This window comes from Trachymyrmex cornetzi, unplaced genomic scaffold, assembly GCF_001594075.2.
Source record: "Trachymyrmex cornetzi isolate Tcor2-1 unplaced genomic scaffold, Tcor1.1 scaffold85, whole genome shotgun sequence".
NCBI classification, from domain to species: Eukaryota; Metazoa; Arthropoda; class Insecta; order Hymenoptera; family Formicidae; genus Trachymyrmex; species Trachymyrmex cornetzi.
In genome coordinates, this window is record NW_017300191.1 from 348,524 (window position 1) to 365,443 (window position 16,920).

The following is a 16,920-nucleotide window of genomic DNA, read 5'->3' on the forward strand; positions in this document are numbered from 1 at the left end:
CTGTTAATATTAATGAAATTATTGTGAGTTGAATCGATTTGTCACTGTGTGTGTAACAAGTAGCATCATCATAAATTATGATCTACATAAAATGATTACTATAAGGCATGTAAAAGACCTAGTGGTTATTTCATGATACATATGTGTAGAGGAATAGTAAAGCGTGTTGTATAGCAATATACAAGTGCTTTGCTTTCGTATTCTTTGTTTAGTTTGTTGAAACCCTTGCATTTTTGCCATATATCCCACCCATTATCTATATATAGCAAAAATGCAAGATTTCAAAAAGTTTATTTTTTAATACGAAAACTAAATATTTCGGATTTCTAATATTTTTTTCACAGTAGTAGACAGTACAAAGTTTTTACTGATATAGTTCGTTTATTTTAAACATAGTAAATAATACTTAATAAATTAAGTTTTTGATAGGTGCGGTGTATATACCGGAGTTACCCTAAAGGATGAAGATTTCGATATTCGGGAATAAATCGTCTTAAATTTTACAAGATTACAGCTTTAATTCGGCAGCCCTTTATTTTCTCAGAACACTTGTTATTTTTCACGCAAATGTTCGCGAGATTAACGTACGCCGTAACATCTGGGCTCAGGTTTCGACGAGGAAGAGCGCCAGAGCTGCCAGTCGGTCAATCGTCGACGGCTGACGCGTTGCTGCTCGATAGCCGCGCTGGACCGACGACCTTTCTTCGCTCGTTTCCAGTCCTGCAGCTTTTTCCTAAACTCGGGCGCGAGACGCTCCTCGTTCAACGGCAGGCCATTGCGAATGTTCTGCGGGCCCTTCAATCGCTCCCACTCGATCAGCTTCCGGTGAAACTCGGCACCGAACTTCTCCCGCAACGCCTGATAATCCCTGCGCGCTTCCCGATAGTGGTTGCCGTTGTTGTTGATACCTGCAACGGTTTTACCGAGATCCTCGACGCTTTCGCTAAGGCTGCGAGCTCGGCGCGTATCTGCGTTTACAACGAAGACATTTTATGCAGCGACGAGAAGCGCATAATAAACATGCGGAAGAGTTAAGAGAGAATCTTCGCGATTCTTTCAGGTAGATTAATCGTGTTTCTCAAGCGGAGTTTAAAGCTAGAGAGATGGAAGAGCTTATAGAAGCTTGATGACAGACATTGATTTTAAAAAAAAGTCAGCAACATCTATCCGTACATTATATTGAAACTATTCTCGCGAAATGAGTTTAATAGCAATAATAATTGGAGTACAGTTTGATCTGTAACTTTAACAACAATATCGTTATGTTGTCATCGCACTACATTTTTATCATATTATTTATTTGCTACAACAAAATAATTTGAAAATTACTTATCATTTTTTTTAATTACTTAATTAATTCCATTGAATACACTTTACCATTTTTTTAAATCAGACTTATGTCTTTTGTTTGTCATGTACGCATAACCGGTACAACAGTTACTATTTTTGTTTCGTTTTGACAAGAGCAACATGCGACACATGTGCAATTGGCATGTTGTCAAAAAATTTTCAAGTGGGCTGTCAAATTCTGAATAATGTTGCGAGAAATTTGCCTGTTTTTCACTTCAGTAAGAAAGTATTACAAAACGGCAAGTCTATCGAGTGGTCTGAAAATAAAACTCGTTTAATCTCCGAGCAACACCAAAAGAAGCTTGAACAATGTCCTTCGTCGTTCGTACAAGTCTGCTGTAAAAAGTTATTTTCCAAATCAAAGCCTAATGTACATCGCAAATTATCTAATTGTTAATTAAACATTTTTTCAAATTTTTTAACAAAAAATGTGCAAATAGATTAAATGAAAATTTTGAAAATTTTATTTGTTGTATAAATCCTTCAATAATTTATCCAAAATAATATTTTGTGTTATTAAAAAAATCTAACTGATCTTTAAATTTGTTCTCTCTTTCAATATTAAAAAATTAAGAGGTTATAACTCAAATATTTGATTATTTAACAAAACTGTTTTGTAAAAACGAAACTCTTTTCTAAAAATATTATCTTAGAATCTCTAACGTGTATAATAATATTATTATTTATTAATGTAATTTCATAAAGCATAATAAATTTTAGTGCAAAACAATTACAGCCAGTGACGATTATTTAAAGGCACGACAATCTCTAAAGCTTCATATTAAGGATCTGATAAAATTCGTGGAGAATGAATCGCAAATAATTACGAACGACATAAAGAATCGTTTGGATAGCAACAGAGCCGTTTGTGCGACTCAATTAGAGAATCTCTTTAAGAAGACGACGGAAAAACTGGACGAACTGATGAAATTAGACGTTTCTTACGGCAGCTGGATGCGACAGAAGACGTTGCTGCTCAATGACGAGATAAAACGATCTTTTGACGCTCTGGAACGAGTGATCGGTCCAAACGAGAAGCGTATAGCGTCTATGTTAAAGAAATTGCGAAGTGACGTGTCGATCTGCATTGAGAGCGCGGAGAGAAATCTCTCCGTGTGTCGCAAACATTATCTTCCTTTCGATCTCACGAAATGCACGAAGGAACAGTCGGACGAAGCGACGAAAATGCTCGGTCGGATGAAGGAGGAAACACGTCGTAAGTTCGAAGAGATCGCCAAGTTTCGCGAGACAGTTCTGAGAGCACATGAGATGACGACGCAGGAAGCGATAGAGATAAACCATAAAAAAACAATGGATTTATTGAAGTACCTGGAGAAATGTATCGTCAAGCTGAAGAGTTCGAACAAGTAGCGCAAAAAACATGGAACTGAGAAATAGGTAAATAATATAATATAATTGTTAAACAAATTCTAGAAGTGAATTCTAGAATTGATGACTGGAACAAAATAATTAATTTTCAATTAATTGGTCCCAATTATCAGTTAATAATTAATTTCATTTCCATAATTAATAACTAATTGCGATCAATTAATAATTAATTTTTAATTAATCAGGCAATCTTAAAATTGCGAACAATTCGGAGAAGTCAGCCTCAAAATTCTGTTTCAAACTTCAGAAATAAATGCGTAACAGAGCCGTTTATCTTCGCGCGCCTTTGTGATTGGATACACGCACATAATGTTTCTTTTAAATGAAGATTTATGGCACAAAAGTGTAAAAGACTTGACGAGAATCAGTCGTAAACCTACTGGACGTTGAAACGAGATTCTAAAATTGTAGGGACCGAAAATTTCAGGCTTTTGAAAAAGATTTAGTTCATGAATATATATTGTATTACAAATTAAATTTTTTGCATTAACACCCAGTAAACATCAACTAACGGTAACATAACAAAAAATTATAACAAAGTTACAACTTTTCGTTTTATCAATGTTGTGTCAATAAATTGTGCTACCAGATAGTAGTAATATTACATTAATATTATAATTTTCCACTCAACAATATAAATGTAATACAGCACATATTGTACGTAAGAGTTACATTGTTGAGTAAAAATTATAACATTGTTATGTATTTATAACTTTTACGTGCGTTGTATTACATTTATATTGTTGAGTAGGAAATATAATATTAATGTAACGTTACTATTATCCTAGTAGCTCAATTTATTAGCATAACATTGGCCCGATATATCTCCAATGCATGCCAATACTTAATCAATGTCTTGCCAATAAATTGGTGTTACTTGAATGGTTAGTGTTTGCCGGATAGCTTCTTTACGATTAATACAATTCCTAATGTTATTAGTACAGAGATTAATGTTAGCTCAGAATTCACAGAATGTATGTTGGTTTAAAGACGCGTTTTCTGGGAAGCTTCACTAAATTCTCACCATCGTTCATGAACGATTGCGCCGCGACCACTCTAATCGGACTTGGAGGAACGCTGAAAGTGGCATTTGTCAGAAAAGCACGTCTGACCTTGTTCCATTTCGAATCTTGCTGTTGTATCTTTGGCGCTGGCGTTACCGCTTCCTCGATCGTCGAATACTGGAAGCAAACATCACATTATACGTGTCACGACGACGTCCGCGACAACCGTTTGGCAAGAGAAAGCATCGCTGCGGAATTCGGAGGAAACGGTCATTTACTACGTGGACGTAAGAAGCATTATTTTCTACGTGGACGAAGACGGTGCCTTTTGTCCAAATGTCGCAAGCGATGCATCCCTCAGCGTAAAAGATAGAAAGACAAAATTCCGTTTTAGTTTGAGCGAACGTTAAGTATACGAAGTTTTTACTTGACGCGACGATTAAGTCTATATTTAAGAGTGACAGTAAAGTAGATCATTTTATAATTATAAGACTAAAGTTGAATGATTACAAGAAGTAATAAATTATAATCATTCAGTTTTAGTTAAAATAACTGTAAAATAGTTTATTTTCTATGTGTACATTAATTCTACATATTAAACTTGTATAGAGGTCTCCTATATAGTTACTACCACTATCTTTTTCTCTGAATGTAAGTATAATTTAATACTACAAATTTAGCAGCGTATGTTTGGAAAAAGGAGAAACAACAGTAATTATGAAAATATGGGACTGTAAACATCAGAATTTTATGCAAATCATTCGTCCAACCTGTCGTTTGAATTCCTTCAGGCTCAAAATATCCTGCCGCATCCTGAGACGTTGCGGCGAGCTTCCACCGGAATCCTGTGCGCTCGACGGAAGAGGAGATATCGATTCCGGTGAAGACAAACTTCTGATTTCCTCCTCGTTTGATGGTATCGTGATTGTCAGAATTGGTGTCGGCCTCTTCGGCGACACTTCCGGATCTTTCCCGCTTCCGCTCGGAACATGCATTGTCGCATCCGTATCCGATATAATGCGAATTAGTGGTTTACCACGATTTGCCTGATTAAAGGAACATAACAATTTCAAAGTAACAATAAAATTAGAATTCCTATTATTCTTTTCTTTGGAACAACAAATATACATTTTTCATTACTCCGAACATTACTGCAAATTTCAATAACGAATAGCCCGTTCATCGTAATACATGTAATATCTGTCAGAAATGAATTAGTATTTTAAATGAAAGTACCGAAAATATTCTGTTAGATATCAAAAGAGCAATGGCACCTAATCTCTTGAGTTAAATAACATTTTGTTATTTTTAACTTTCATATATGTCAAGATATATTATATAAATCATTTTTGTAGATAGTTTCAAAGCAAACAACGTTCATATTAATGTATGCACTTAGTAAATAGCTAAATTTGAATCAAATGTAATATATTTTCTTGAGTTAAGTTATTTAACTCTATTGTTTTAGTTAAACTAACGACATGTTGAGTAGGAATAAAGGCAATCTGTAGAAATTATTAAAAATAACTTAAATTGTACTCAGGGAAAAAAAGAACCATCTTTTATAATGGTGGCAACTGTATAAGTGATAATTTTTACAATTTTTATATGTGTAATTATTATAATATACATATAATTAAATAAACTATTTTATTATTATAATACTAAAGTAAATCATTTTATAATTATAAAACTAAAGTTGAATGATTATAAGAATTAATAAATTACTTTTATAATCATTCAGTTTTAGTTATAATAACTGTAAAGTAGTTTATTCTCTATATGTACATTAAATACTTAAAAATTTAGATAGATCTAGAAAATAATTTTGTTGGATCATCAAAATAATTATATGAGACCCTTAAGTTTGCTAGTTGGTTGCTCCAAAATCTTGGTTGCTCTAAAATCTCATCTACGGATATTATACGAGTGCGATTTTAGCTAGGGGACTGTCTTAGGGAAGAAATTCGCCTTAAAATGGAACCGTCTGTCTGTTAACGGATACGCTCGCGATGCGCTGATCAAAGAAATTCAACGGGCGCGGTCGCGCATGTTGCCGTGGATATTTTTAAGTCGGCACTTGTATGTACACCGCCACTCGTGTCGCGGAAAAGGAATTTTGCGGGATGTTCTTATCGAACTGCTACTCTTGTGACGCGAATAAACGACGCGACATTTCATTGTGACAACGAACCGCAATGTGCACTCAAAAAAATATTTTGCTGTTCCAGCTAGAATTATCGCTGTTTTTTGTATCCGATGGAAAATTATGTATCATATATATGCATAGAATTTATAGCACAAATCTAAATTCTATCTCTGTCATCTATATGATTAGATGCAATACATATCCAATATATCGCAGTATTTGCTAGAAATTTAATTATTTTAGCTAATTTTTCGTACTTTTTTAGATCATTTTTCCTATAACTGTAAGATTACTTTTTTGTGTGTTATACGTACCGTGGTAGAAAGTATGCAGTTTTCCTAGACATTTATCCAGTTACTATCTAATATTACTGTATTCTCATCAATTATGCCAATACTGAGTAGGAAATGGACAAGAATTTGATAGAGTTTTATTCTGTCCATTTCACAAGCAGTTGGCTTGCTTATTAATTAATTTAATATCCATTATTTCTTGTGTTTCTATTCAGTAAATGGATTCAGATTTTACGCAACTTTTGTATGCAAACAAAGTGTTACATCCTGATTGGGATCCTAAGTAGTTTTCTCAATTACTAGACAGAAGTTGGTGTAACTGTTTAGTAACTGCTCAAAAAATGCATGAAATTTCTACCAGGATAGTTCCGCACGTAAAATAAAAATTACATTTGCAGATACTGCAATTAATTTCTCCATCTTAATATTACCTCATTAGGAGATTCTATGGAATCGGCGCTCTCCGTGACGGAAGTGTCGCGATCAAGTGATCGACCGTACCGATCTGGATCGTCCTTTTTTTTATCATCCTTCACGAAAGGCGATTGTCGGTCCGGATAGTTTACGACATTTTTGCGCGAATCTAAAAAAATGTATCATTATTATGTCATTATTAGAATAATCGTCTCCTTTTATTTTGTAGAAAGACTCAAAATTACTGATTTATTATATCATTTATTACATAGAGAGATTATTTTGTGATATTTTGATAAAAGAAGACAAATATATCCTTGTTGTTGTATTATATTTTCAATACATTAATTATTGAATATATAATTTAATAGAATATATCAAGTTTACGATCGTTCTTTTAAAATATTAAAACCCTTATTCATTCATCACTATAATTTCATGTTGTGATACCAGAAGCGAGAAAATATACAATAAAAATGCTTACAAATCATATTCGAATAAAAATATTTTTCACGAAAATAATATTTATAATTGATAGAATAGAATTAAAAAATATAGGTACTGAAAATTATCTTCTTATTTCGGGGAGAAATTAAATCCTACATTGAAATACATATTATTTTAATATTGATATTATCAATTTGACATTTTATCATAGCTGTAAACATAGCTCATTTCGCTTTTCATTATGCATAACTCATTTCCACATAGATAATTATTTATTAATTAATGAAACAAAAACAGACAACTTTTGGTATATTTTACAAATCAGTTTTATCGATTGTGTTGCGTTCAGAGAAAGCAGCTTTGCAATTGCTGTAAAATTCTTTAAATGATTGGTTGATACATTTAGATTTAATTCAATCAAGATCAATTATATTGAAGAATTTTATAATAGTTGCAAAATTATTTTTTCTGCTGAACACAGCCATTAAAACATATTTCCATATTAACATATTTTGCAAGGATTTTTATTTTGTTTTCTCGCTTCTGACGTCACAATGTAGTAGTAATGAATGAACGAGAGCCTTAAATATCTCGATAATCCTCTATTAAGCAAAAATCTGCTTATAGCTAAACAGAAGCTTTTATATATATATCTATTATCAATTTACAATTTTGAAGCTTGGTCCGCGAAGACCCTTCATTTTAAAACGATCTCGATAATAGTTAAAAAATTTCTATCCTAAACCAAATTGCCTCTGAATTAATGAATGTATAATGCAGCATCTACTTTAGAGGACGCCTTGTGAAAACAGTAGATGCATATTCTCACCGTCAAACACATCGTCGGTGGACGACGACGTGGACGATACTCTGCCAATCGGCGTGGATGGGCTGGAGACTTCGCTGGTGCAGGGCGACAGCGCCGATCCGGTGCTCCAGCTTCCGGCGATGTTCGCATCTGGAATTCGGAGATACCTCGTTGTCGGCGTCGACGACGTAGTCGCTGGCGTGTCCGATTCCGCGATATCCGCGAGATCGTTTGTACACGCGCGCTCCCATTTGAAGGCCGCCTTCACCCTGGTCCACTTGCTGACCTTCGGACCTGCGTTCCTCTCGGCACTTTTGTCCATCTCACCTATCTGCTCGGCCAGGCGCGATCCGAGATTTTGATCGGCCAGCGCGAGCGATCGGCTTCGTTGTCTCGATGAAGAAGCGGATGATCGCACGCTCGAGCGTTCGTTCCTCCTCGGCGTCGAGGACGCGGCGTCTCGGCTATTCGACAGCATCGCGTCCAGCAGAGATTCCGCGAAGCCGGTATCCTCGTCGACGAAATCATGATGCAACTCCTCACCGTTTGCCAGAGCGATCTCCAGCCGCCGATTGGCATTTCGTTGCACCTTCGCGCGTTCCAGACCCCGCACGCGCCGGAAGTACTCGGAGCTGCGGGTACGCAGCTCCAGGATCTGCTCCGTCAGCGTGCACAATCGGTCTAGGTGTTCAAACGCCTCCTCGGTGAAGGGAGTTGCGTCGCCACCCATCGCCGAGGTCGCCGAGTTCGGCGTGGTGTCGTAGTCGAACGAATGACCCTCGAACGGCGACGCGCCGAGCTCACCGAGATAAGCCGCGAGATCCTCCTCTTCCTCCTCGGGCCCGCGAGAAGTCACCCCCGAGCGATGATCTCGTACGAGGGCAACCGGCGGGCATTGAGGGTCCGGAGGTGGGGTCGGAAGTCGATCCTCTTCGGGCTTGTCCTTGACCCTGGCAGCTCCTCTTTGATCTCGCGACCGGCTCGGGCCCGACCTGTCGAACTTCCTCTCGGCCTCGAACGCACCGGATTCCTCAGCCGGGCGGGTATTATCCTTCGCCATTGAATAGATCGCTGAGCGAAGACGCAAGATCTAAATATTCCGCAGAATGCGATGGGTAATATTTAACGAACGACAACTATGGGAATTTAACGATGCTGTCATCTTTTATGTGGTTTTATCGAAACAGCGCCGTAACGTGGCGTCACGCGGTTATTCCATCCATAAAATTCGAATAACTTTAATATTCATACTGAATATCTTTTCAGGTCTAAATGTTTTTATTCTTTAAATATTGCTTTTTATCCGTTAAACAATTTTATTTTACATTTCGTTGTTTCAATAAACTAAATAAGCTGTAACATCGAAATATTTCTTCAAATTGTTATTCGATCATAAAGATTGTTTTTTTATTTTGTCATTATACGTATCGAGCTTCTTTGATTAGAAGAATTTTATTATGTATTCTTTTATGCCGCTGGTATATTTCGTTTACTTTGATTTACTCGAAGAGGTCCGAATACCTTCGCCCAAATGTTTGTAGATACTATAATAAATGTTCGTTGTCAGATTTGTTTCTGTACGCTCTGGCAGACGGAAATGCGATCTATAAATTGATGGTACAAGCGAAGTGTTGATTCCTCCCGTAAACATCCGATCGTATAAATATTATGGGAAGCGAACGCGCGGTAATGGGTCCGAATGCACTAACGCCGCTTCTCCGACGCGCTTTTTCTTCTTGCTACAAGAGTTAGAAAAGCACAAAAGGTACAAAGAAGAAACATCAATTTCTTTCTTTATTTATGTGTCACTGAGACTCTCAACCAGAATTTACGTTTTCCGTCTAGTCTTTATATGATTGCTTCATCGAGTTTCTTCATTGATTTCTTTTTTATCCGATCGATGTTTCATAATATAATGTATTTAAGAATTTAATGTGTCAAAGTTTATTAAATTTTATTACGGCATGTAACATTTGCTGCATTAATCTTAAATCGCTTGTTTAAACATCTATTTATGTTGATTAAAAAAATACCTTTGTTTTACGCGGCGTACGATTTCTTTGTTACATTCCGTCCGAATTTCCTCCACGTCTTTATCCGAACACAAAGAAGAGAGTGACGTTACATCCTTCGACGGTCTGCTTCGTTTTTAATTTTAAAAAATTATCAAATTTCATTTCTAAAAACAGTTTATTTCATCATACAGTTCTTTTTTCAAAATACGATTAATACAAAAACTAAGAATATTTTTACTACTTTTTACCACCCACGTACACCAATGGTATTGAAAGGCTCTCGAGGGAGCTTCGATTAATCGGTTGCGATTACATCCACGTGAGAACGACGGTCTCCTTTGCTTTGAATTTTGTCGCTCGATCACCAACTGAAATTCGCAGATTCACGTTCCCGTGACACTCTCGATCGTTTTGCCCTCGCGACGGCCTCCGAAGCGACGGGAATTCGCTCGCGCGACCTCGCGAGGTCGCCTCTTCGCTGCGAGAGCGAGAAGCTCGTCGGACGCCGCGCGTTTCGAGACTTCGGCGATAGCGCGCCGAATTATTTTCGGTGACGAGCATTCGCCGTATGTATTTACGGCGGACGCGTGTGTGCGCGTATCGAGTACACGTATACGAGTTGCAAAGGCGTCGCGACGCCGAGACGAGAGTCTCGCGCCGGGAGGCGCGGGCATGCGCGACTGCTCGCGTGCGAGAGCGTTCTTCCTGTTCCCGTCGAAAATAGACGGGAAGGCGGCGGGAAGACGCGACCGTGCGGTCCTTATTTATAAGCGCCGCGGAATGACGCTACCGATCATAAAGCTCGCCGTGCTACTTTCGCCGAGCGATGGAGAACCCTGCGGAGAGCCTCGCAATCGCTAAGAATTGTGTGGGTCTATTAAGAAAATGTAGAACGAGATCCGATAGCGAGACAACCTTCCGAAGTTGGCGCTAAAATCTGTAACGTACAGTGAGAAAAATGGTCTGGTTGGATTAAACAGTAATTCTGGTGAAAAATGGACGAAGAATTTTCTGGTTAATTCTAGTTGAAATAACTAAAATTCTGATTGATGTAATTATTCGGGTAAAAATAAGAATTGTAGACTTTTCTAAAAATATTATATCAACCAGAATTCCGGATATCTCAGTTAGAATTCTATTTAATAAATTTAACCAGAAAATTCTGCTTCGTCCATTTTCAACCAGAAATTTTTTTCAGTGTGATTGCTACACTGAGAAAAATGGTTTGGTTGAATAATTACTAACTATATTTTAATAAGAATAATCTAAATTTGTAGATGCAACGTAAATTATATAAAGAAATTTGAATTATTAAATATTTTAAAAAAAAAGGTGATAATTATGTGAGTTTCGAAGCGTCAGCTTCGGAGGGTTGAATTGATAATTCTAACTCGGAGATCGTTGCAATTTAATAAATTCAACGCTAATGGACATTGGCAAAGGAAAGGCACGCAAAGTAAAATTTTATTCGAGTCGCTTCGTTCGTAGGAATTCTTCTTTTATACATTTTTGGAAGTTCGAATTATTCCTTCATCGGTAATCTGGTTAAATTCGGCACTAGTAGCATCGCAATCGCCGCACCTGCAAGAGATATTTAATATTTAATACAGTAAATATGACAAACGATCGCTTCTGCGCACCTATTAGGCTGGCCGACGCGACAATTATACTTAGAAGACAGGTTGTCCTCATAAAGAGCTGCAATGCGAAAAGCATCAAGTAGGGAAGGATCTTCGTCAGGCCCATCACTGTGCCTCTGGAAATTGGTACCAGAAACTACGAGTTTTATATCGCCGCGTCCGCAAACATTTGATTCCAGAAAACGCGTCTGATGGTCTAAGATTAGCTGAACGTGCCGCCGTTCCGTTTTGCGCGACCTACCTCAGAGCGGTGGGATAATTTTCCAGCAGCAAAACGCACGTCGTCGTGCGTCCGATAGCGTAAGCGGCCAGGAAAATCGACGACAGAGTTACACGAATCGCGTGGTGCAACCGAAAAATAAGCATGAGCGAGGCCAGGCCCCCCGCCAGTCCCGAAAATACTGAAAGCAATCAGAGAAGAAGAGATCCTTTTATATAGCGTGTCCCGAAATTTGTGAATCAGAATACTACATTATAAGAAAGTTTTCAAAAAATTAAGTATAAAAATGTGTATTATTTATAAATTTTTATTTTAAAATTCTTACGTTACAGATACAAATTATAGACGTTTCCGCCTATATCAGGCCATCTTCAGTATACAATATAAATAATATATACAATATATACAATATAAATAATGTATATTGTAACGTAATAATGTAACGTAAGAATTTTAAATAATAACATTCGCAAAAAACACCTTGCGCGTGGCTGAATGCTCTTTATAATTTATGTTTGTAATTTGCGAGCCACTAGTGAATTTACAAATTTAAATCCTTATATTTCGGAAATTATTGCTTGAAATAAAAATGTACACGTAACTTTTTTACTTAATTTTTCGTGAATTTACTTGCTGTAGTATTTTAATTTGTGAATTTCGGGACATCCTATACATATATACACTAAATATATTAATTCTCTGAAACGTCAAAATTTGTAACAATCACTAAGGCCGGAATCAGACTATGCATTGAAGATTGAGATTAAAGATTAAAGATTGAAATTTCATCAATGAGGACAAAGAAATTTTGGCTCCTTTTGTTCTGATTGAACATCAATCTTTCAATCTTCAATCTCATTCTTCAATGCGTATTCCAGCCTAACGCTGGGTTTATGAGACTCAATTAATTTATATCGACTAAAAGGTACTAATTAATTTTAGGAATCAAAATGACATAACTTATACATAAAAAATATGTATATGAATATTAAATTTATTTTAATAACAATAAATTAAATTTGCAAATGTAATAAAGTATATAATTGATTAATAGAATTAGGAACTCCTTGAGATTACTTGTAACGTGATTATCGTTATCGTTACTTTTTTTTGTCTGTAACGGTAATGATAGCGTCATTATATTTTTACGATAATGAATTCAGCCGTCATTTTTATCATTACTTTAATCTCCTATTATCTTTATATATACATTCAATAAATCGCATTATTTTTGATTGGATAGAAATATTATCACAAAAATAACGAAAAAGTAACAATTTATTACGTTCTAGATAACGGTGTAACACGTTTCTTTTTAAAATTAGTAACAAATAATGTAATTTATTATTTTATATAAAGTAATGCTGCTAATTCTGTTGATTAAGTTCAATAAACCTATCATTGGCTCCGGAAGATTAGAATGATATCTTCATAATTATAAAAAAATGTTAAGTCGACTGATAATTTGAGAAATTGTAAATATTAGAAAATAAAGAATGTAGAATGTTTCGGACAAGAAATGCAGAATTTTGAGAGCCAATTAAATAATGCATTTTAATTGAGTGATCTTAAGTGATAGCGATTCTTGGCAACCGTTTAAGTGCTTACTTAAATACGGTCGTCTGCCAACGACATCGATTCCAACGATGAGCAACGTCTCTCCTAACACGTAGCCTAGTGATACCAGCAACAGCAGTTCGAAACGAGCGTCGTTCACCTTATCACAGTTTCGCAAAAAATCCAATACCATATTCTGGACGTCGACGTCACATGTGCCGCTTACGACGTAGTGCTCTTCCATTTCCTGGAGAACGTGCGTGTTCCACAAAGCGAGCCAAACGAATCTTAAACATCGTTCTCGTGATTCTTCTTGCAATCGAAGTGCAAAGACAGATAGCTCACAGAGAAATTTCTTTTATTACCCGGGAAAATGCAGAAAACACGCTAATATTCCGCACAATGTCACACGCTTGTACGGAGGCTTGTGCACTCTATGGATCCGTTCCCAGGTTTTCGTGAAGTATCTTTGAATACTGCCAGCTTCGTCCTCGTCGTCTGGACGCACGCAGTCTTCTAAATCCCTAATCTGAGTCGTAGAGAACAATTCCGAAGAAATAAAGGAGTCATCAACAAATATAACATAAAAAGCTTATTAGAAAATAATTATTCATCGTGAATATTTCACTCCAAATAATTCTATATATACGCTGGCCTGTTAAAAAAAATTTACTATACGATAATACGTTTGGGTCAATACAATTAAAAAGCTCTAAAAAATAAAGCTTCACAGAAAACATCTTATATTAACAAACAGTTATTAAATATTAGTAATAAAATAAATTAATTTTAGGTCAAATAGATCCAAACAAGGTTAAAATATTTTCTAAGTATAAAAAAATTAATGATTTTTTCTAATTGTGTATGTTAATTTCTTATCCTTTCTACAATCTACATTGTTCTATATTTACTATCTATGCTCCTATTTTATTTCTTTCCACAAGCTTGAAGAATCGTCCATTCAGGGCTTGAGTGATAGCAAATGAAGAAATAGACTGGGAAATAATAAGATATCTTCGACAAAACGCGTCGAGACGTCGTACCGGATAGGTATCGGCGTGCTTCAAATTATTGATGGCGTACATCTGTTGGAGCACCGCGAGTGCTTGTCTCGGCCGTCGACGAAGCAACAAATACCGAGGACTCGGTGGTAGGAGACCTGAGGTGCAGGCGATCACCAGGCTCGGCATACCGCAGACAATGGCGAATACTCGCCAGGAACTCGGTCGGAATTGCTTGTCCAGCATACGTATGATGGACGGCATCATGGACCAGGAAATGCCTTTCCAAACAAAGGAGTCTCTCTAAGATTTTTCGACATAAAGCTTTTACCGATGAGACAGAAACACAATTCCAGTAGAGTATTTTATAATGTTTAAATTTATTTAATTAGATGAGAATAAATATATATACATAGATCGAATGATTAATTCGTTTTTAATTGGTCTATAATTGAATTTTTTAATTTCCTTATCCCATTAATGTTAAATTAAAAAAAACACAAAAATAAAATTATCATTAAAAGTCGTCATTGTAATTTTTTAAACAAATAAATAATGCAAAAGTAAAAAAAAATGTATATAAATTAGTAAGCCAGTAACAGAGTTTTCTTTACACTTATTGAAATTACATTTTAACGCGTCCAAAATGTTAATATTATAAATATACAATATTTAATAAAAAAAAAGACTAAATTAAAAATTGAATTAAAATCATAATTAATAATTAAAGGTGATATTTAATAAATTTAACGCAAATTATAAGGAATTATTTGTAAAATCATTTGGTTACCTATGACTGATAAATAGCCGACTATCCAAAACATGTCGATTACTGCTAAACAAGTCCCTCTCTTTCTCATCGGTAGGCATTCGATGAGATAAATTCTCAGAACGATATTATTTCCAGCTACTCTATAAACATAAATTCTATGTCAACAATATAATGATCATTCCATTAATAAACGCACACTTATCATGCAATTACGAATGCATCAATCAATGTCATGACATTCCCGCAAGCGACAGTAAACGGCACGAGTGAAGCTAATGCTAGATACCTCATTCATTAAATATGCAAATTGAAAAAGTGTACTTTTAAATATTTTATCAGTTTATCTAATTAGCAAAACATATTTCACAAATGTAAATTAACCATTAGATATTGTGTAATGTCAAAGTCGTGTAATGTGTCTCGTTATGATCAGATTTTATTTAAAAATATAATTAATATAATATATTATAATAAACAGTTTTTTCGAAATAATTTTGTCGAATTTCGTCTTCATAGTATTTTTTGCTTCTTTGTATATCAAATATGTAAATAAAAGCTTTGTCATTTGTCATTATATAAACAATGACAAATAAAGATTTGCAAATATGAATCATGGCTAATACAAAAAGTAAATGACTTTAAAAATATTTTTTAAACTCATCGCGCATTTTGTTTTATCGTTTTTAATGTCATCATAATTCATAAGATGTCCTGAATTGTATAGCTTTCACTATAAAAGGATAGGAACTTACCCCATTCCTAACATAAACACTGACAAATTTATCAAAAAATTAACTTGAGCGAAGGAGAGAGAAGCTAAAGCGCAAAACACGATGCCCATAGTAATCGGGATCAATTTTTTACGGCCTGCAACGTCTGATATAGTTCCAAACAGAAAAGCACCTACTGCCATTCCTAATCAATATTTAAAAAACATAACAAATCAATATATTAATATATTTATAACTGAAAATCTTTGATAAATTTTACAGAGACGAAAAACGTAAATTATATATATTTTAATATTTCTCGTTCCATACTGGATAACTAATTCAACAAAATAATTTAAATTGTTAATTCAACTAATTTTTAGTATAAGATTCATAAAACAGCAATTTTTTATATCGTATACCAAGATTGGAAGTAGCGATGGGCATTATGGCGTGGTATCTGTTGAGCTTTAAATCGCACGCTATCAGCGGTGCCACAATGGGAACAGTCAGAGAAGTGCTTGCTTCCGCAAGCGACAGTAAACCGCACAAAGTGACGATGAAGTAATGCCAGATACCCCATCCTTTATTAAATTTGCAAATTGAAAAAGTGTACTTTTAGATATTTTTCTAATTAGCAAAACATATTTTACAAATGCAAATTAGACGTTGCGTAATGTCAAAGTCACGTAACATATCTCGTAAGACAGGTCTTGGTAACTGATGTGATAAAATAAGCGATTTATCCGAAAGAACATAAATCGAATTTTTCGCTCCTTACCTGTTTCAGTTATTGCAGTTTCGCAATCGTCACTCATGAAGATATAGTGCCTATCTTATCACAATAGAATAAAAATTTTGCTGAAGAATAGGTTATTAAATCAAATGTCGAACATAAAATGAAGTTATCTGCAATTTATCGGTTCGATTCTCGCAGATTTTTATATTTAAGCTGCGCTTGAAAATATTACCAATGCTTCCGAATGTTAAACAAGAGTAAAATGATACTCAAATATATCGGTAATGTTTTCATACGCGATAATTATCGCCTATATAGGTCTTAATTATTATAATTATAATACGAGATCAATAAAAAAAATATTGAGTTATCATTTTCAAACATGTTAAAAATGAGGAATTTTCGATGACTT

The 16,920-nt window shown here is 35.3% G+C and overlaps 3 protein-coding genes across 9 annotated transcripts in view; 1 reads left to right on the forward strand and 2 right to left on the reverse strand.

Annotated features, from left to right (window-relative positions):
• Positions 1 to 10,824, reverse strand: part of LOC108769092 (uncharacterized) — an 18,444-nt gene extending 7,620 nt beyond the window's left edge. The window contains exons 1-6 of one of the 3 annotated variants that reach the window (XM_018519890.1): positions 9,888 to 10,824; positions 7,876 to 8,944; positions 6,617 to 6,768; positions 4,514 to 4,789; positions 3,764 to 3,920; positions 589 to 968 (exon numbers count right to left, since the gene is read on the reverse strand). In XM_018519890.1, coding sequence (XP_018375392.1) covers positions 589 to 968; positions 3,764 to 3,920; positions 4,514 to 4,789; positions 6,617 to 6,768; positions 7,876 to 8,914 — 2,004 coding nt within the window. In that variant the 5' untranslated portion in view covers positions 8,915 to 8,944; positions 9,888 to 10,824. Of the gene's footprint in view, positions 1 to 588; positions 969 to 3,763; positions 3,921 to 4,513; positions 4,790 to 6,616; positions 6,769 to 7,875; positions 9,161 to 9,887 lie in introns of those variants that run through there. The other 2 variants (XM_018519892.1, XM_018519891.1) reach the window with 2 other exon arrangements.
• LOC108769095 (uncharacterized) lies at positions 1,442 to 3,797 on the forward strand. 5 transcript variants are annotated; one of them, XR_001940530.1, is made up of 4 exons: positions 1,442 to 1,720; positions 2,071 to 2,748; positions 2,925 to 3,146; positions 3,730 to 3,794. XR_001940530.1 is itself a non-coding variant. In XM_018519896.1 (3 exons), the coding sequence occupies exons 1-2, from the start codon at positions 1,493 to 1,495 to the stop codon at positions 2,719 to 2,721; spliced, it is 879 nt and encodes a 292-aa protein (XP_018375398.1). In that variant the 5' UTR covers positions 1,442 to 1,492; the 3' UTR covers positions 2,722 to 2,748; positions 3,730 to 3,797. The 5 variants fall into 5 exon arrangements, 2 of the variants coding, with proteins under 2 accessions (XP_018375398.1, XP_018375396.1); XR_001940531.1 differs by having other exon boundaries at positions 2,987 to 3,146; XR_001940532.1 differs by having other exon boundaries at positions 1,623 to 1,671.
• Positions 10,825 to 11,219: 395 nt separating the features above from the next.
• Positions 11,220 to 16,877, reverse strand: LOC108769094 (synaptic vesicle 2-related protein). The gene is made up of 10 exons (XM_018519893.1): positions 16,551 to 16,877; positions 16,192 to 16,353; positions 15,812 to 15,974; positions 15,078 to 15,199; positions 14,330 to 14,568; positions 13,652 to 13,815; positions 13,338 to 13,573; positions 11,751 to 11,910; positions 11,510 to 11,625; positions 11,220 to 11,450 (listed from the first exon to the last, which is right to left on the reverse strand). Exons 1-10 carry the CDS (start codon positions 16,585 to 16,587, stop codon positions 11,392 to 11,394), a joined length of 1,458 nt encoding a protein of 485 aa, XP_018375395.1. The 5' UTR covers positions 16,588 to 16,877; the 3' UTR covers positions 11,220 to 11,391.
• Between the last annotated feature and the right edge of the window lie 43 nt (positions 16,878 to 16,920).